Source organism: Phocoena phocoena, chromosome X, assembly GCF_963924675.1.
Source record: "Phocoena phocoena chromosome X, mPhoPho1.1, whole genome shotgun sequence".
Lineage (NCBI taxonomy): Eukaryota > Metazoa > Chordata > Mammalia > Artiodactyla > Phocoenidae > Phocoena > Phocoena phocoena.
This window is the reverse complement of record NC_089240.1, coordinates 45,018,892-45,040,273: the sequence shown is the minus strand read 5'-3', so window position 1 is coordinate 45,040,273 and position 21,382 is coordinate 45,018,892. Positions and strand designations below refer to the sequence as shown.

General features: G+C 38.9%; 1 protein-coding gene across 1 annotated transcript; it reads left to right on the top strand.

Annotated features, from left to right (window-relative positions):
• Positions 1–4,414: 4,414 nt before the first annotated feature.
• Positions 4,415–6,927, top strand: GSPT2 (G1 to S phase transition 2). The gene is made up of 2 exons (XM_065901113.1): positions 4,415–4,495; positions 4,602–6,927. Exon 2 carries the CDS (start codon positions 4,613–4,615, stop codon positions 6,509–6,511), a length of 1,899 nt encoding a protein of 632 aa, XP_065757185.1. The 5' UTR covers positions 4,415–4,495; positions 4,602–4,612; the 3' UTR covers positions 6,512–6,927.
• Positions 6,928–21,382: the final 14,455 nt, after the last annotated feature.

Below are 21,382 nucleotides of genomic sequence, written 5' to 3'. Positions count from 1 at the left end.
GGCCAGAAACAATACAAGGTTGCCCAGTCTCACCACTCTTATTCAACATAGTTTTGGAAGTTAGCCACAGCAATCAGAGAAGATAAAGAAATAAAAGGAATCCAAATTGGAAAAGAAGGAGTAAAGCTGTTTGTAGATGACATGATACTATATATAGAGAATCCTAAAGAGGCTACCAGAAAACTACTAGAGCTAATCAATGAATTTGGTAAACTAGCAGGGTACAAAAATCAATGCACAGAAATCTCTTGCATTCCTCTACAGTAATGATGAAAAATCAGAAAGTGAAATTAAGAAAACACTCCCATTTACCATTGCAACAATAAGAATAAAATACCTAGGAATAAACCTACCTAAGGAGACAAAAGACTTGTATGCAGAAATTAAATGACACTGATGAAATAAATTAAAGATAATACAAATAGATGGAGAGGTACACCATGTTCTTGGATTGGAAGAATCAACATTGTGAAAGTGACTCTACTACCCAAAGCAATCTTTAGATTCAATGCAATCCTTAGCAAACTACCACTGGCAGTTTTCACAGAACTAGAACAAAAAATTTCACAATTTGTACAGAAACACAAAAGACCCGGAGTAGCCAAAGCAAGCTTGAGAAAGAAAAACGGAGCTGGAGGAATCAGGCTCCCTGACTTCAGACTGTACTTCAAAGCTACAGTAATCAATACAGTACGGTATTGGCATGAAAACAGAAACATCGATCAGAGGAACAGGATAGAAAGCCCAGAGATAAACCCACGCACATATGGTCACCTTAGTTTTAATAAAAGAAGCAAGAATACACAATCGAGAATAGACAGCCTCTTCAATAAATGGTGCTGGGAAAACTGGACAGCTACATGTAAAAGAATGAAATTAGAACACTCTGTAATACCATACACAGAAATAAAGTCAAAATGGATTAAAGACCTAAATGTAAGGCCAGAAACTATCAAACTCTTAGAGGAAAACATAGGCAGAACACTCTATGACATATATCACAGCATGATCCTTTTTGACCCACCTCCTAGAGAAATGGAAATAAAAACAAAAATAAACAAATGGGACCTAATGAAACTTAAAAGCTTTTGCACAGCAAAGGAAACCATAAACAAGATGAAAAGACAGCCCTCAGAATGGGAGAAAATATTTGCAAATGAAGCAACTGGCAAAGATTAATCTCCAAAAGACATTTCTCCAAAGAAAATCTATAGATTGCCAATAGACACATGAAAGAATGCTCACATCATTAATCATTAGAGAAATGCAAATCAAAACTGCAATGAGATATCATCTCACACTGGTCAGAATGGCCATCATCAAAAAATCTACAAACAACAAATGATGGAGAGGGTGTGGAAAAAGGGAAGCCTCTTGCACTGTTGGTGGGAATGTAAATTGATACAGCCACTATGGAGAACAGTATGGAGGTTCCTTAAAAAACTAAAAATAAAATTACCATATGACCCAGCAATCCTCCTACTGGGCATATACCCTCAGAAAGCCATAATTCAAAAAGAGTCATGTACCAAAATGTTCATTGCAGCTGTATTTACAGTAGCCAGGACATGGAAGCAACCTAAGTGTCCATGGACAGATGAATGGACAAAGAAGATGTGGCACATATATACAAGGGAATATTACTCATCCATAAAAAGAAACGAAATTGAGTTATTTGTAGTGAGGTGGATGGACCTAGAGTGTGTCATAGGGAGTGAAGTAAGTCAGAAAGAGAAAAACAAATACCGTATGCTAACACATATATATGGAATGTAAAAAAAAAAATGGTCATGAAGAACCTAGGGGTAAGAAGAGAATAAAGACACAGACCTACCTACTAGAGAATGGACTTGAGGACACGGGGAGGCGGAAGAGTAAGCTGGGAGAAAGTGAGAGAGTGGCGTGGACATATATACACTGCCAAATGTAAAATAGATAGCTAGAGGGAAGAAGCTGCATAGCACAGGGAGATGAGCTCGGTGCTTTGTGACCACCTAGAGTGGTGGGATAGGGAGGGTGGGAGGGAGGGAGACGCAAGAGGGAAGAGATATGGGGATATATGTATATTTATAACTGATTCACTTTGTTTTAAAGCAGAAACTAACACACCATTGTAAAACAATTATACTCCAATAAAGATGTTAAAAGAAAAAGCTAGGCAAAATTGAACTGTAGTGTTTGAGTATATATTTGTGGGATAAAACTGTACAGAAAATCATGAAGGTGATTACCATAAATGTCAGGATAGTGGTTACATTTAAGGATGGAAGGAGTGAGCTGTGTTTGCATAGGGTACAGAGAAGCCTTCTGGATTGGCTGGCAAAGTTCTATTAATTTCAGTGGTAGTTACCAGTGTGTTTTCCTTCTAAGTCAATAAGCTATAATTTTGTTTTATGCAATTTTCTGTACTTGTGCTATATTTTGCAAGAAAAAATTTTAAGGGGAAAATGATTGAATTAAGCAGTGGCCAGATATTGCCTTTGATGGGACTTCTCCCATATACTGATGAGCTCTCTCAAATTTCTAGGCAGATCAACTGGAGACAATCAGCCCATCACACAGACCAAGAGCATTTTGTCCAAGGTTAGTCTCTGTGTATATAGCCTGGTCAGTGTTTCTTTCTCTTGGGTGTATCTGCCTCTCTCTGAGCCCCAAGGATGATGGCTTGTGAAGACATCCAGTCACCATTTCTCATTTCTCCTTTAGGTTTCTAAAAGTGAATCATCCTCTGTTCTCTAACAGAGATATTATTAAGTAGCAATTACACTAATATTCTCATGATCAATACAAATGACCCAGGTAAAGGAAATGTCTCTGGTCTGTTTCGCTTCCTTTCTATTACTAACTTTATGTGAACACAATTGCCTAAACCTTGACAAGTTCTCCCAGAGACATTTTAGTAAATCTATCTGAGGTTCACAGAATGCCCAAGAAAGGCTCAAGCACATTATAGAGTGCTGTCCAAGGGTCTCTGCACATTCACCCTCTCATTTCTTCCTATTCTTTGTGATTAGGTGTGTACATTCTCTTTATGTGATAGCGAATAATTAAGCCATTACCTGAGGCAAAAAGAATGAAGAGGTTTCACATCTAATGGCTTGGGAACAGCACAGAGCTAGTAAAATAGTAGCAACCCCAGACTGAAACCACCAAGGATCCAAGTGTGTTAGACATACGACATTTTTTTCTACCCCTGAAATCTGCAGAACAAATTTCTTAAGTTATAAATCAGTTACTAATTTTTACCTTTTGGGTTATTGTTGGATTTATTTAATATCCAACTCTGACTTCATCTTGTACTAGCAAACCGCATTTTCCCAGTATCTTTTTTCTATTTCAGTTTGATCTAAATTAAGATAATTTACAAAGTAGCTCTTCTAGGCTTTGGCTCAAATGTTACAAACTCTTTCTAAGCGTGAGATTCTATTGCTTAGGGTCTTATGGACTTTGCCCATCTCAGAGGTCTTAATCAGCTTAATTAGGCTGATACTCACAAGCCTTGTAAGGTTCCAATATGACACTGATTCTTTCTTAGAGCAAACCCAGTATCAGCAGTAAGGTTCCAGGCACCCAGAATTAGAGAGGAAAGCCTGTGGACCTACGGTGTACTCCAGGGAGGTGCTGGTGAGTGGGGCAGGTACACCAGAATACAGTTGGTTAGAAGAATACAAGTGATCTGAGTCTTGTGCCTGTCTATGTGATCCACCACTGTACCACAGGCCAGCCATTGTCCTGGCACCTGCACAAATGCTGTAGGTTGTGCAGCTTTACTGGGACAAGGGTCTCCTTGGGAATTCCTTCCATGTAGATACAGCCAAAGTGCTTAACATGAAAAAAGGTTATAACCCCATCTTTACACGGTAGAAGCCATCAGCTAAAGTTATAGGCTTATGGGGGTGCGGGGGGGGGCGGGAGGGGCGGCCCTGGAAAAGGGAAATCCAAAGGCCTCGGGTTTCAAATTAATACTGATCTAAAGTCGCATTTCCAAGGTTCGGCTTCATCTCCCTGTATTTCAAAAGCGCCTCCCTGATCACTAATTGCTTCCTTCCGTTGCTGGGTAAACCTTTAACCCCTATCCTACCTCCATTTGTTCAATAGGAATTTTCATTTTCACTTGAATCTTGAGTAGAATTGGAAATCAGGTGTGCCTGTCTAGGCTTAATCATTAAATCGTGGTCAAATCGCTCTCCCGGACCGCGTGAACAAAAATGAATGGACATTTACGTAAAAAAAAAAAAAAAAAAAAAAAGAGAGAGAGAGAGACTTTCGGACTTCACCCAGGACTGAGGATGCAGGAGGCCGAGCGTACGGATGGCAGCGAGGGGTCAATCCCCGCCCGGCGCTGGGTCGGCGGTGGAGGAGTCGGAAGTGGTCGGGGTTTGGGGGAGGAGATCCGCTCATACACAACAGGAGAGGCTGCGCCGCCATATCTGCTGCCGCCGCCGCAGTTGCGAATGCAGCGTCGGGACCGGGCTGCCTCCGCGCCGCCGCTAAGGTTCGTGTCGCTCCCCCCTGAGCCCCCTGCTCTTGCCGCCTCACCCCCGGCGGCACTGCCCTCTCTTTCTGGCCCGTTGAGCCCGCTCCCTTCCTGCATCCATCAGGGCTGAGGACTATGGATCCGGGCAGCAGCAGCAGCAGCGACTCGGCTCCCGACTGCTGGGACCAGGTGGACATAGAAGCACCGGGTTTGGCCCCAAGCGGGGACCGAGCCGCCTCGGCGGCTGCTGCGGCGGCGGCCGAGGCCCAGCGTGAGCCCCTCATCTCGGCCTTCAGCCGACAGCTCAACGTCAACGCCAAACCCTTCGTGCCTAACGTCCACGCCGCGGAGTTCGTGCCGTCCTTCCTGCGGGGCCCCTGCCAGCCGCAGATCCCCCCGGCCGACGCCCCCGGCATCGATGAAACCTGCCCCGGCGCGGGCGACCCTCAAGGTAAAAGGCTGGGACGGGGGGCACCTGTGGAACATTCCAAAGAGGAACAGTTAGTGTGGCGTGAAGGTTCCAATTCAGCCGTTACCATGGAACTTTCGGAACCTGTTGTAGAAAATGGAGAGGTGGAGATGGTCTTAGAAGAATCATGGGAGCACAATAAAGAAGTAAGTGAAGCTGAGCCAGGGGGTAGTTCCTTGGGAGATTCGGGGCCCCCAGAAGAAAGTGGCCAGGAATTGATTGAGAAAGAGGAAATCAGAAAATCGAAATCTGTGGTCGTACCCTCAGGTGCTCCTAAAAAAGAACACGTAAATGTGGTATTCATTGGGCATGTAGATGCCGGAAAGTCAACCATTGGAGGACAGATAATGTTTTTGACAGGAATGGTTGACAAAAGGACACTTGAGAAATATGAAAGAGAAGCTAAAGAAAAAAACAGAGAAACTTGGTATTTGTCGTGGGCCTTAGATACAAATCAGGAAGAACGAGACAAGGGTAAAACAGTAGAAGTGGGTCGTGCCTATTTTGAAACAGAAAAGAAACATTTCACAATTTTAGATGCCCCTGGCCACAAGAGTTTTGTCCCAAATATGATTGGTGGTGCTTCTCAAGCTGATTTGGCTGTACTGGTAATCTCTGCCAGGAAAGGAGAGTTTGAGACTGGATTTGAAAAAGGTGGACAGACAAGAGAACATGCAATGTTGGCAAAAACAGCAGGGGTGAAATATTTAATAGTGCTTATTAATAAGATGGATGATCCCACAGTAAACTGGAGCAGCGAGAGATATGAAGAATGTAAAGAAAAGCTAGTGCCCTTTTTGAAGAAAGTCGGCTTCAGTCCCAAAAAGGACATTCACTTTATGCCCTGCTCAGGGCTTACTGGGGCAAATATTAAAGAGCAATCAGATTTCTGCCCTTGGTACACTGGATTACCATTCATTCCGTATTTGGATAATATGCCAAACTTCAACAGATCCATTGATGGACCAATTAGACTGCCAATTGTGGATAAGTACAAGGATATGGGCACTGTGGTCCTGGGAAAGCTGGAATCAGGATCCATTTTTAAAGGCCAGCAGCTTGTGATGATGCCAAACAAGCACAATGTGGAAGTTCTTGGAATACTTTCTGATGATGCTGAAACTGATTATGTAGCCCCAGGTGAAAACCTTAAAATCAGACTGAAGGGAATCGAAGAAGAAGAGATTCTTCCAGGATTCATACTCTGTGATCCTAATAATCTTTGCCATTCTGGACGCACATTTGATGTTCAGATAGTGATTATTGAGCACAAGTCCATCATCTGCCCAGGTTATAATGCGGTGCTACACATTCATACTTGTATTGAGGAAGTTGAGATAACAGCCTTAATCTCCTTGGTAGATAAAAAATCAGGAGAAAAGAGTAAGACACGGCCCCGCTTCGTGAAACAAGATCAAGTGTGTATTGCCCGTTTAAGGACAGCAGGAACTATCTGCCTTGAGACATTCAAAGATTTTCCTCAAATGGGTCGTTTTACTTTAAGAGATGAGGGTAAGACCATTGCGATTGGAAAAGTTCTGAAACTGGTTCCAGAGAAGGACTAAGCAGTTTTCTTGTTGTCCCTACACAATACTGTGAGAATTGACTACAAAAGTTCACCACCTTCTCTTATTTACTGCCCATTGACTTTTCTCCATATTTTGCAAAGAAAAATTTCACAGCAAAAATCCATGTTTTGTCAGCTTTCTCATGTTGAGATCTCAGTTGTGTCACTGCTGAATTTACCATTAAGTTTCCTCCTCCTATGCCATTCCGCTTCCTTGAACAGAATCAGTAATAGCTTTGTAAGTGATGTGGATGTAATTGTCTATAACAATGAAAAATTAATATATTTTTTAATTTTTCATTTTCCCTTAGGATATTTAGACAACCCTTGTTCCACGCAGACCAATCAGAGTGTGTCAGTGTGTGTGTACATGTTAAAAAGACAACTAACATGTGAATAAAATTCCATTTGAAACTCTTATTGGTATTTGAAATGCTTTTGAATATTTTTTTTAATTTGTCTGTAATACTTCTCAGTTAGGTTTTTTACTGTCTCAAGTAACTGAATACATTTTATTACCTGGGCTTTTAACAACTGTCCTGCACTCACTGTTTTAAATGAGGAATTTACAAACAATGCACAGGTTTGTGTTAAAGGAAAAATTTTAATTTTGAGAAAAATAATTTAGAGGTCTTCCCAATGAACTTTGTTTTCTGTGTTCAAGTCCAGTCAATAAAGGAGCTCTTCTGCTTCCCCACTTGTGATTTGAAAAAGAAAAGCTCAGGCCATCTATCAAGTCCCCAAATGTTGAACATGGCCATATTACACATATACCTGGTGATTCAGACCCTATGTTGACTAGACTGTTATCTGCACTCCCTCATCTTAACACACCCCTTTGTTTTATTCACCAAGAGACTTGTGGTGTGGGACACAACACAGTAAGGGGCATGACTTGAGAAGGTAAATGCTTGCAATAGTAAGTCATTCACTGACAAGTAAGGGTTATTGAGGGTCCTGAGCTTGGAGCTGGGGAGACCATTCCACTCTTCTATTCTTCAGTGCTTGGGGTTAGTAGGAAAGGTGGGAGGTCATTTTTACAATCAGATCATGACCCACTCTTGGGGTCAGAGTTAACTGGACTCATCTCTGAAGAGTACATCGAGGAAAACACCAACCGTGGACCCTGAGGTGGCCACTTTTATTGCCAGGAGAGTGGCCTTATAACCTGCGTAACTATCAACAGCTGCAAGAACTTTCTGTCTTGGTAAGTAGGTAGTGGCCCAGTGTAAACACTGCCCAATTGTGGGAAGAGCCAATTCCTCACACTCATGGGGTGATTGAACAAGGGTGGAGACTGCTGCCGGAACACTATGGGCTATACTCAGGACCTTTCTCCATGGTCCCTTTGTTTGTGTCAGCATGTACCTCCAGGGTATCTAACCTGTCAGAGATAGCCACAGGTCTTGTCAGGGCATCAATAGCATGGCTCTGTGAATCATCCAACCATAGATCTTTAGGGCACCCACAAGGGAAAAGAGGATTTTTATTTTGTCATATGTCAGCTAACCTAACCCACAGGGATGTGCCTCATGTTGTCTTGGACCCAGTCCTTTAATAATTAGTATATCAGTGGCAAGAGTTTTGTCTTATTTTACAGTTCCTTCTCTTGCCTCTGTGCTCTGAGCTATGTACAAAATACAGGCCAAACCAGTGTTCACTAAAAGTTTTGCCCTGGCAGCCACTTTTTAAAAGTTTATTTCTGATGCTGCATCAATCTCATTGTTTTGCAATTTTAGTAACTTACCAATAGGATAATTGTGGATAGCATCCACTAATAGGCCAAAGCCACAAGGCAGGACAGAACTCTTTTTTTCTGCACCCAATTTGGATAATTTCCCATCAAAAACTGGCTCCTAAATGTCTTTTCTCATTAGCCAGTTGTATAGAAATTTCTCCACCAGGAGCTCTGAACTCTATAAACAACTTTCAGAGACAGGACATAAATCTTTGGGAGTGGATTTTAGAAACCAGTAATTTTCATTTCAGTGATCATCCAGGTGGTTGGAGACACCTGACCCTGGCTCTTTAAGAAAATATTCAGTATATAAACTCATGGTAATGTTTTTTTTCTAACTTCGTGAATACCTTCATTTGTAGTTCTTAATGTCTGGTAGTGTTCTCCAATACTGCAAATTGAGGCCATTTACAAACACAGTACAGTTTCCACAGGGCATACAAAACAGTGTCCCTTCAGAGGTCCCCTGTTGCCTCTAATTCAGACCAATTTAACTTAACTGTGCCAAGAGCACCTCAAATTCCTGGTAAGCAAGATCAGTGTAGAAACTCCCCAAATCTGGCTGCATCCTGTAAATACATCATGAATTTACTCTGTCAGGATGACTCTTGGCAACTTTTCTCCCAAGGTTCTTCCTTTTATTCCTCATTAGAGGACAAATCTGCGGAGATTTAGGAAAAGGGCCCAACTTATATGGTACGTCAGCAAAGACCCATGAAGGAAAGAAAGTGGAAAGCTTGGGCTGGGTAGAAGCTAGCAGACCTCCACATTGAGCATCTTTCTCTGGTACCCAGGACAAATTGTCAGTGCTATTAATACCCACTACGGTTACCATTCCTGTCTTCAATAGACAAATCCTTTCTCAAAATAGACTCTCTTTTTACAGTGTCATGATTCTGATTTACTACAATGCAAGAACCTGCTCTTTTTAAAGTTTACTTATGCACATTTTGCAGTACAAATATTCAACCCACACACTTTAGTTAAAATGACTGGTTTAGTTTCAGGAAAATTATTAGTTAGTGTCATGGCCATACAAAAGAAACTATCCAGCAACCACAGAAATTCTGACAAAACCTGAGCATTTGAACATGTTCACATTGATCCAGTGCTTGTTTTTATGTTCAATATGATTCTATATTTTCTGTTGCGGGTATTGACATATTTACATTTCTCCTAGTTTTCAGTTAACAATATCTACTCATGGTTGGCCACTGGGTGGAAAGAAAATTTGACCCCAGATTTCTCACCAGAGACACGACTGTTTCCACTGAGTGGGGAAAGTGGGCTTGCCTTAGAATTTGGGAGAGGCTTTTTCAGACCACCCTGTGGGTGTTAGTTAATGTTCAACCAATCACCAAGATCAACAAGGGAAAGGGAGAGAAAAAAGAACCTACTGTATGAACATGCCACGTATGAGAAAATAAAACAAGAGGAAAAAAAGCTTTGTTTACATACAAGAGGGCAGTTTACAATTTGACACTATAGCCCGTAGAATATTCACTATCGGATTCCCTTACAGTTCTATCTTGCACTCAACAATGCAGATTGTTTTAGAGGAAATTTGTCTAAATTCTAGGGAGATTCTCTTTTCCTTCACTTATCCTTTAAAAAATTGTATAGTTTCTTTTATAAGTCAGTGGATGAAAGGTTCAGGCTCTAAGAATCAGACATCAATCAAAAGGGTTTTTGGGAAAGCCCCTTGTTTTCTACTCAGATTAATATTAAGCAATCAGAATTTACATGCACACATAATTTTCAGACAGTTCTCAGCCCTCTAATGAAGATATTTCTCTCTTTCATTGTTGAACTTCAAAAGTCCAAGCAGAGAATATTGAGACCTGCCCCCAGTTTTAGAATGAGAGGACAAAAAGAAAAAAAAAAAAAGATTTGTCCAGTCAGGCTGCTGTATACATTCATGTCGCTGTATCTCTCATTTGATATGATATATATCCAATGAGTGTCCAATTATAGCTCTTCTTTCCTCACATTTGGGGCTCTGATTAAAAGGCTTCCTCTAATCTCTAACAGAGACTTAGATGAATTATCTCCTCCTGAGACTGCTTTTACTAGCTGTACCACAATCTATCAGTGACCTTTTGCCATACCAATAAATTTACAGAACACAATGTCACATGGCAAATGAGCAAGAAAGACCCCAACTGGCTTCTGCTGGTTTAGCTGACAGTTCCTGGATTAAAGGTTAGTGTTTGATTTCTACCTTTTATTTCTTTTTGCACTCTGCTTTAACTGATGCTCATATAACATATATTATTTAGCATTCCAAACTGCTTTAGCTTCTTTTGCCAGTTTAGTAAGGTATAAATGAATAGGTGAAATATTAATACATTAAAAAATTTTTAACATCTTTATTGGAGTATAATTGCTTTACAATGGTGTATTAGTTTCTGCTTTATAACAAAGTGAATCAGCTATACATATACATATATCCCCATAGATCTTCCCTCTTGCGTCTCCCTCCCACCCTCCCTATCCCACCACTCTAGGTCGGTCACAAAGCACTGAGCTGATCTCCCTGTGCTATGCAGCTGCTTCTCCCTAGCTATCTATTTTACATTTGGTAGTATATATAAGTCCATGCCACTCTCTCACTTTGTCCCAGGCTACCCTTCCCCCTCCCCATGTCCTCAAGTTCATTCCCTACATCTGCATCTTTTTGAAAATATCTAAAGGCTTAACTCCCGAGTGATGCTAATGACAGAATGCTTCATCCCCATCTGTGTTCTTCAATGTGTGCCAAACCCAAAAGAACTCTGGTCTGAAAGGGTAAATGAGCTGCAAGCATACATTTTGTACATTTAAGAAGGGAACACCAAGGTTTGAAGGGAAGGAGATACATCTAAGGAGGCTTTAACCTTAAAGGATGGTGATTCAGGACAGATGTGTGGTGGCTTCACAAGATCCTGGTAGTGAGTAAAAAGTTGCAGTGACCAAATTTAACATAATTCAAGAACATTTGCCTCTATGGATGGCACACTATTCAAGACCTGAAGGGAAGTTGGGGGCACGAGAAAGGTCATATTGATTTCCCAGCAGAATCTGAACTGGGCCTCCAGGTGGCTAGGGGACAAGTGCACATCAGATTCATTCTGTGAGACAAAGAGGTCAAAACTGCTGGCAATATTGGCAGCATGGTACCAGCTCTGATGGTGATACTACCAAGCCTCACAGATCCCCAGGTATCAGTGTTAGGTCTCACACTATCTACCAATGCCTGACTGAGTTAGCGGTATCCAAAATAGCACATATTACCTGAGTGTGCAGATGTAACAGCTACAATGAAGGGCAAGTTCTGCTCTGGGCCACCCTGGTGCCCCCACCTCTTCCAGAAGATCCCATTGTCAGAGAAGTGGCCAGATCAAAATATGTCCCCTTCCTGACATAGAATATATACCTAGCATGGTGCTGAGGAGATAGTGGACCTCGTTTTCTTCCCCTGCTTATGTTTTAGACAGTGATTTGGTAAGCTAGAGAAGGGACGTTGACCCATGGCACAGGGGTAATGCACCGTGAAGCCACTAATTGGAACCCTGAATAAGCCACCTCACCCCTCTTCTATGAGTCTCTGGTCCCTCATGCATAATGTAGAACTAATGCCAGTTACCTCGTGTTGGGCTGCACCCCACAGACCTGCAAGATCTGTACTTGCTCAGCCTCAAGACCGAAGAAAGAACCCGGAGTCAGAGACGTCAATGGTTTAATGGATGGAGGATCTTACATGTCTGAAGCAAGGTCTTGGAGAGACACCCCACCATGTGCGGCAAAAGGCGGGCAGGACATGGTGGCAGTCTTTGCTCCCACGGGGAGGGGGAGGTTACCAGTTATAGGGGGAATTGATATCTGGTCGGCTTATTGGTTACCAGGGAAACCAGCAGAGGAGCACGCCCCTCACTGCCCCACTGATAAGCTAACAGGTGGAGATGTTCTGATCTAAAGATTAGAACAATCACTAGCTGGGGCTGGGGGCAAGTACACGGGCATTTACTGAGTAGTCTCTATGATTAAGAGGGAAGGTCAGTCATGTGAGTAAGGTGTAAGTGAAGCAGGGACTGGTTGAGCAAGGCATGTACAGAAAGTAAGAGAATAGCCATCTTGGGTGGCCTGATCAAACACCTTGTTGGGTTTTATTTTATTATTATTATTATTTTTTTTTTTTGCGGTACGCGGGCCTCTCACTGTTGTGGCCTCTCCCATTGCGGAACAGAGGCTACGGACGCGCAGGCTCAGTGGCCATGGCTCACGGGCCTAGCAGCTCCGCAGCATGTGGGATCTTCCCGGACCGGGGCACGAACCCGTGTCCCCTGCATCGGCAGGCGGACTCAACCATTGCGCCACCAGGGAAGCCCTCAAACACCTTGTTTATAGGATTGTTGTGAGTACTGAACAAGGTAGCACATATGAAAATGTGGCTCAGTTCTTGTGAGTTTATTTCCTACAGTGTATAGTCAATCCTTACCCTTGACTGTGTTTTTGACTGTAGGAGCTCTGCTTCTCCTTCTCACTAGATTTGTTGATTGCTGATGCAATAACTTTTCCTACCAATGCCCTATGGTAAGAAAAACTGATTTTTTCAAAAGAGGAAATATGTCCAGCCCCAGCGGTGGGTAGGGGGACTCAGAATTTGTCCAGTCGAATCATGGCTATCCCATTCCCCTTTGTCAGATGATGGGTTTTCCAGCCTCCTCTACACCTAAGGGTGGCCATGTGACCCAGTTGTTCCCAGTGATGTGTACAGGAATGTGTTGGGGACTTCTATAGAAAAAGATGGTACCTGAGATATGATAGAGATGACTGGAGCAGTTGCAGCTATGTTGTGACAAGCACATGGTCATAGAATCAACCTACTGAAAAATGGCTGAGCAGGAGGATGGAAGCTGTGGTATCCTTATGGCATCTTTGAACAGCTGAACAATGCAAGTGTACTTCCAGACTTCTTACCAGGAGAAAAAAAAAGAGTAAATCCCTGTTTATACCATTGTCTCTAAACTTTAGCTGCATAGTAAACTCATTTCAAAGTAGTTTTTAGCAATACTAGTGCCCTCCTCGATATCCAGAAATTCTGATTAATTAGTCTATATTATGGCTGTGAACATTTTTAAAAAATCTTTCTGTTATACTGTCAGATACATGACAAGATGTACCATTATAAAGAACCCATGTAGATCTCACATAGCTCCAACAGTTAAGAACTCTTGGTTAATTTTATTTCATCTACACTCCCACCTACTTCTCTCCACCTGCAGATTATTTTGAAGTCAATCCTAAACATCATGTCACTTAACAAAAGATTATTTCAGTATGTATCTCTAAAAGACCTAGACACTTTAAAAATACAAGCACAGTAATATTATCTCATGTAAAATTAATTATAATTTCTAAATATCTTCAAATATTCATTCCCAGTTTAAATGTTCCAATTGTGTCATAAATACTTATTTTTTTGAAATTCAATTTTCAAATCAGGATCCAGTTTATGCCCGTGCATTATAATTTGTTAACAGGCTTATTAAGTCTCTTTCAACCTATAGGTTGTCCCTTCTTTTGTTTTTCTTGTAGTTTATACACTGAACAATTTGGGTCCTTTATTTTCTAGAGTTTCATACAGTCTGGATTTTGCTGACATCCTCCCTTTGTCATTGTTTAACAAGTCCCTCTATCTCCTGACTTTCCCGTAAATTGGTTGTTAAAGATAGAGGCTTCATTGGAGTCTTCTCCTTTTTTTTTCTTTTAAAGCAAGAATACCTCACAGGTAATGCCATGTACTTCTCTCTGGATATACATAATGTCTGGTTTGTCTCTTTTTTTTATGAAGTTAGCAAACACTGATGATTAGTGCCTAGATCCAGTATTTTGTTACAGCTTGTAGTACGAAGATATTCTATTTATCTTTCTTCATTTATTAACTAGTATACCTCTCTAAAGAGAATCTTTTCCTCATTAATTATTTGATAACACAGTAGATATACAGATGGAAGGATAATTATTTGATTCTTTCCTTCCATTTAAGAGTTTTCAAATTATGAATTTATTTCTTAGCACTTTTAAAGGTGACCACAGAGTACATTTTAGAATCACTATGAATACAATATCTAAACACGTTTAATGTGTTCAAATCTATTTACTTATTATTCTTATAGATGCTCAAACTGTACCGTTTTTAGGCATTTAGGCTCTTCAGATTAGCTAGTGAATCCTTCTTACATGACCCCAGTAGTCCTTCCTCTTTTCTGGTGCATCAGGTTGTCCAAGACTCACTTTATACATTTCCTGAAGTCAGTTAATTCATCATGTAATCTATATTTCTTTTTTTAGTGGAAAATTTTGTTTAGAGAGTAAAATCATAGTGCTTGTCGGCATGCTACTGGGTTCATCATGGTTTCTAGTGCTTTGTAGGAGTCAGAGCTAATAAGTATTTTTAAAAGCAAAATATGGCATGAGTTTATACTGATACTTATTCAAACTCAGGGCTCCAGGGTATTTGCTTTACACCCTTGATCTTTCATCAGTATGCCCTTTCTCTGAAACCACAAGTCTTGACTCCCAATAACATTGAAAAAATTAAAAATTGCTCATTAGTGTTATCCCACAATTCACAACCAAGTGTCCAAAAAACCATGCCGACATTACCAATAAAAATACTGATTCTGAAAATAGTTTAAAGTTTTTATCTGATTCTTTTGGTCCTCAGGTTATATCCTCTAGGAATGTGCAGAACAAATGGCTATATTTTAAAACCATTAAAAATAGTCTCTGTGTGGTAATGCCATCAACTGGACGCACAATAAAGTATAGTAGATTCATTTTGCTTTTCATTAAGTTTACCTTAATTAGTTTTTATAAATATGCAGAAAACTTACATAATACCAAAGTCAAACCTACAAAACAATGTATTTTAGCAAAATATGGCTTGTCTTCTTGTCCCTACCACTCTGTACATTCTCACATATGTACTTTTTTTTAGTTTGTTGATTATAATTCCATATGTATCCATACTTACGATGTATGGTAAGTGATAATGTACTATACAGTTTCCCCATCTTGATTTTTCTTCACTTGTCAATATATCCCAGAGAGTGTTCCAAATCAATATATAGAAATAGTCATCATTTCTTTTTATAGCTGCATAATATTCAATTATTTTGTTTTTCAAGTCCTCTACTCATGGACATTTAATTATTCCAGTTCTTATTATAACACATATTTCTGCAGTCAATAACATTTTCATATTTTCCCAGTGTTTCCTTGATTTTGAGAATTGAGATTTATGGACTAACAGGTATGTGCTAGATATTGCCAAATTCCCCTCCATAAGAATTTTACCATTTTGCAAGAAGTTTGTCTTTTTAAAAAACTTCCCAGGTGATTCTATGGTTCTGCAAGGGTTGAGAACCACTGGTTTTAGTTGTTGTTAGTTGTTTTTTATTGTTGTTGTTGTTTGATTTGTTTTGGATTTGTTGCTATTGTTATTGAAGGTAAATCATAAGAATCTAATGCACAATTCATAATGGAAATGTTCCTATGAGGTCCAATACTAGTAGAGATCAGGGACTGTGCTGCATTCATCTCTACATGCACACTGGCTAGCACAGGAGCTCCAACAAGCACATGCTTAAATTAAATATATGTTGAATATTGAATGATGTAGTGAAGTGTAGTGACATATTTAATTGGTTTCTTATCAAAATATATTACTGTGCCTGCCTCTATACCAGATGTTTTATTCTCTGAAGTCATGGGGTGGGTATTATTCATACATTATGTAGCAAACCTTTCTTTAGAGTGTACCACGTGACTGGCAGGATTCTGGGTAGTATAGATAGAATAGAAAGGAAAACAGGCAAAAATCTGTGCCGCTGTAGAATATATATTTTAGTGGGGAGATATAAAGAAAATAAGAATTGAATATGAGCAGAGGAGTACTAAGTGCTAAGAAGAAAATGAAAGCAGTGTAACAATGAGACTGACAGGAATTTTAGCTGTGGTTTGGTTAGACCTGTCTGTGCCTTTTAAGCAGAAACCTGAATTAAATGAAAGGTGGCTTGTCATAGAGAGCATTTTTGAATATTTATTGAGTAAATGAGTTCTTATGATTGTCAATAGAATCTTATGTCTCTAGCTACGAACCTGTCCTCAGATCAAAGCACCCCTCCCTATTCCCGTGTGCTAACACCTCTCTTTCCATCCCCTCGCAGTGACCCACAAAAAGCCTGCTTGAGAAAAACTGGACTCATTTCACATAATCACTAAGTTAGATCTTCTGGATATATATCAAACCTTACAGCTAGAAAATAGAAAAATATCTTCTCAGGGACATAAGGAGTATTCATAAAACTTTACTTTATGCCAGGTCACAAAGAAAGTATCATCAAATTCAATAAAATAGAAATAACACAACCAGCATACTTTTTATCATAGTACTATGAAGGTAAAACATTTTTCTAGAAGTCTTTACATCAGAAAAATTTTTAAATCTATTAATAAGGGCAGAGTTGCACAGAGGAAGTGTGCTGGGCCCATAAAACTATTAAATGCTCTTAAGTGAAAGGGGAAATACAGGGAATTCCCTGGAGGTCCAGTGGTTAGGACTCCACGCTTTCACTGCCAAGGGCACAGTTTCAAGCCCTGGTTGGGGAACTAAGATCTTACAAGACGTGCGGCATGGCCAAAAAATAAATAAATAAAAAGAAAGGGGCAAGGGGGGAAAGTGGCGGGGGTGGTAGTGGTGGGATGAATTGGGAGATTGGGATTGACATATATACACTAATAGGTATAAAATAGATAACTAATAAGAACCTGCTGTATAAAAAGTAATTAAATTAATTTTTTTAAAAAAGGGGAAATACAAACCAAAATTGCAGCATTAAAAAAAAAAGGATATTAGAAACTCCACATATAATATGTGGGATATATTTCAGCAGTTATTAAAGGAAATTTAATATTTATATTAACTACAAACATTTACATCAATAAAATTTTTAAATGAAATTAATGACTTAAAATTTCAATTGCAAAAGTTAAACAAAAAAACAACAAAATAAACCAAAAGAAACATTAATGATAAAGATAAAAGAAAACATTAAAGACATAAGAAATGGAAAAGTACTAGAAGTAAATAAATCAAAATACTGTTTTTAAAATAAATTAACAATAAGGAATCAACTGCTAGTTAATGTAATAAGAAATAAGTAGAAAACACAGATACACAAAGTAAGAAATGAAAAGAGGAAAATAACTATTAAAACAGAAAAAATTTAAATAAAAACAAAAGACTTGTTTGCACAATAAGTTGAAAACCTAAATGATAAGTATGATTTCACAGGAAAAAAATAATTTGTCAAAATGACTGGAATTGAGATAGAGATCCTAAGGAAACCAATTTCCATAGAAGAAATAGGGAGATTTATTAAAGAATTACCTCATAGGAAAGCACTAAGCCTTAAAATTTTCACAGAAGAATTTTACCAAAACTTAATCATCAACTAAACACAATGCTACATAAGCACTCTTAGTGCTACACAAAATATTCCAAAACATAGAAAATAAAGAGAAATTCAAATTATTTTTATGAAATGATTATAACATTGATACCAAAACCTGATAAGACAGTATAACAGAAAGCTACAGAACAATGTCAATTATGCATATTGATTAATATCTCTTAAATTTAATATCAGTGGACAGAATATAACACCACATTAGGAAACTAATACACCATGAACAAGTAGTATTTATTGTAGGCAACCAGAGATGATTCAATAATTAGGAAATCCACTACTATCATTCACCTTATGATAGGTCTAAGGAGAAATATATGAAAATCTCCAGAAATCCTGAAAAGGAGCCCAGTGAAATTCAACATTCATTCCAAAAAAATCAAAACAAAACAAAACAAAATAATTAAAAAAAAACAAAATAGGAACTCATGGGCACTTCCTACACACACACACACACACACACACACACACACACATATATATATATATTATGTATATGGTATTTGTGAGTGCATCTAGAAATTTAGATACACACAAAGCAAGTGTCCATTATATATGTAAATCAATAAGAAAATAAACAATAAAATTCCTAACGGGAAAACAAGAGGCATTCCTGCTAAAGTCAAGAAAAAAAGTTATCCATACTCTTTTTTTTTCTTTAAACATCTTTATGGGAGTATAATTGCTTTACAATGGTGTGTTAGTTTCTGCTTTATAACAAAGTGAATCAGTTTTACATATACATATGTCCCAATATCTCTTCACTCTTGAGTTTCCCTCCCTCCCACCGTGCCTATCCTACCCCTCTAGGTGGTCACAAAGCACTGAGCTGATCTCCCTGTGCTATGCGGCTGATTCCCACCCGCTATATATTTTATGTTTGGCAGTGTATATATATATATATATATATATATATATATATATATCCATGCCACTCTCTTACATTGTCCCAGCTTACCCTACCCCCTCCCCATATCCTCAAGTCCATTCTCTAGTAGGTCTGAGTCTTTATTCCTGTCTTACCACTAGGTTCTTCATGACCTGTTTTTTTTTTTTAGATTCCATATATATGTGTTAGCATACAGTATTTTTCTCTTTCTGACTTACTTCACTCTCTGTGACAGACTCTAGGTCCATCCACCTCACTACAAATAACTGAATTTCCTTTCGTTTTATGGCTGAGTAATATTCCATTGTATACATGTGCCACATCTTCCTTATCCATTCATCTGTTGATGGACATTTAGGTTGCTTCCATGACCTGGCTATTGTAAATAGAACATTTTGGTACATGACTCTTTTAGAATTATGGTTTTCTCAGGGTATATGCCCAGTAGTGGGATTGCTGGGTCGTATGGTAGTTCTATTTTTAGTGTTTTAAGGAACCTCCATACTGTTCCCCATAGTGGCTGTATCAATTTACATTCCCACCGACAGTGCAAGAGGGTTCCCTTTTCTTCACATCCTCTCCAGCATTTATTGTTTGTAGAATTTTTGATGATGGCCATTCTGACTGGTGTGAGATGATATCTCATTGTAGTTTTGATTTTCAATTCTATAATGATTAATGATGTTGAGCATTCTTTCATGTATTTGTAGGCAATCTGTATATCTTCTTTGGAGAAATGTCTATTTAGGTCTTCTGCCCATTTTTGGATTGGGTTGTTTGTTTTGTTGATATTGAGCTGCATGAGCTGCTTGTAAATTTTAGGGATTAATCCTTTTTGTCACTTGCTTCATTTGCAAATATTTTCTCCCATTCTGAGGGTTGTCTTTTTGTGTTGTTTATGGTTTCCTTTGCTGTGCAAAAGCTTTGAAGTTTCATTAGGTCCCATTTGTTTATTTTTGTTTTTATTTCCATTTCTCTAGGAGGTGGGTCAAAAAGGGTCTTGCTGTGATTTATGTCATACAGTATTCTGCCTATGTTTTCCTTTAAGAGTTTGATACTGTCTGGCCTTACATTTAGGTCTTTAATCCATTCTGAGTTTATTTTTACATATGGTGTTAGAGAATGTTCTAATTTCATTCCTTTACATGTAGCTGTCCAGTTTTCCCAGCATCACTTATTGAAGAGGCTGTCTTTTCTCCACTGTGTATTCTTGCCTCCTTTATCAAAGATAAGGTGACCATATGTGCATGGGTTTATCTCTGGGCTTTCTATCTTGTTCCATTATCTATATTTCTGTTTTTGTGCCAGTGCCATACTGTCTTGATTACTGTAGCTTTTCAGTATAGTCTGAAGTCCGGGAGCCTGATTCCTCCAGCTCCATTTTTTTTTTTTCTGAAGATAACTTTCGCTATTCAGGGTCTTTTTTGTTTCCATACGAACTGTGAAATTATATGTTCTACTTCTGTAAAAAATGCCATTGGTAGTTTGATAGGGATTCCATTGAATTTGTAGATTGCTTTGGGTAGTATAGTCATTTTCAAAATGTTGATTCTTGCAACCCAAGAACATGGTGTAAAAAAAAAAAAAGAACATGGTGTATCTCTCCATCTGTTTGTATCATCTTCAATTTCTTTCATCAGTGTCTTATAATTTTCTGCATACAGGTCTTTTGTCTCCTTAGGTAGGTTTATTCCTAGATGTTTTATTCTTTTTGTTGCAATGGTAAATGGGAGTGTTTTCTTAACTTCACTTTCAGATTTTTCATCATTAGTGTATAGGAATGCAAGAGATTTCTGTGCCAGACTCTTCAAGAAAAAAAGGGAGACCACTCAAATCAATAGAATTAGAAATGAAAAAAGTGAAGTAACAAGTGTCACTGCAGAAATTCTAAGGAGCATGAGAGATTACTACAAGAAACTATATGCCAGTAAAATCGACAACCTGGAAGAAATTGACAAATTCTTAGAAATGCACTACCTTCCGCGACTGAACCAGGAAGAAATAGAAAATATGAACAGGCCAGTCACAAGCACTGGAATTGAAACTGGGATTAACAATCTTCCAACAAACAAAAGCCCAGGACCAGATGGCTTCAGAGGTGAATTCTTTCAAACATTTAGAGAAGAACTAACATGTGTCCTTCTCAAACTCTTCCAAAATATAGCAGAGGGAGGAACACTCCCAAGTTCATTCTATGAGGCCACCATCACCCCGTTACCAAAACCAGACAAAGATGTCACAAAGAAAGAAAAGTACAGACCAATATCACTGATGAATATAGATGCAAAAATCCTCAACAAAATACTAGCAAACAGAATCCAACAGCACTTTAAAAGGATCATACACCATGATCAAGTGGGATTTATCCCAGGAATGGAAGGCTTCAATGTATGCAAATTAATCAATATGATACACCGTATTATCAAATTGAAGGAGAAATCCATATGATCATCTCAATAGATGCAGAGAAAGCTTTCGACAAAATTCAACACCCATTTATGATAAAAAAAAAAACCCTGCAGAAAGTAGGCATAGAGGGAACTTTCCTCAACATAATAAAGGCCATATATGACAAACCCACAGCCAACATCGTCCTCAATGGTGAAAAATTGAAAGCATTTCCACTAAGATCAGGGAGAAGACAAGGTTGCCCGCTCTCACCACTCTTATTCAACATTGTTTTGGAAGTTTTAGCCGCAGCAATCAGAGAGGAAAAAGAAATAAAAG

Coding starts and splice junctions, on each gene's coding strand:
- GSPT2 (XM_065901113.1), top strand. CDS start 4,613: ATGGATCCGGGCAGCAGCAGCAGCAGCGACTCGGCTCCCGACTGCTGG.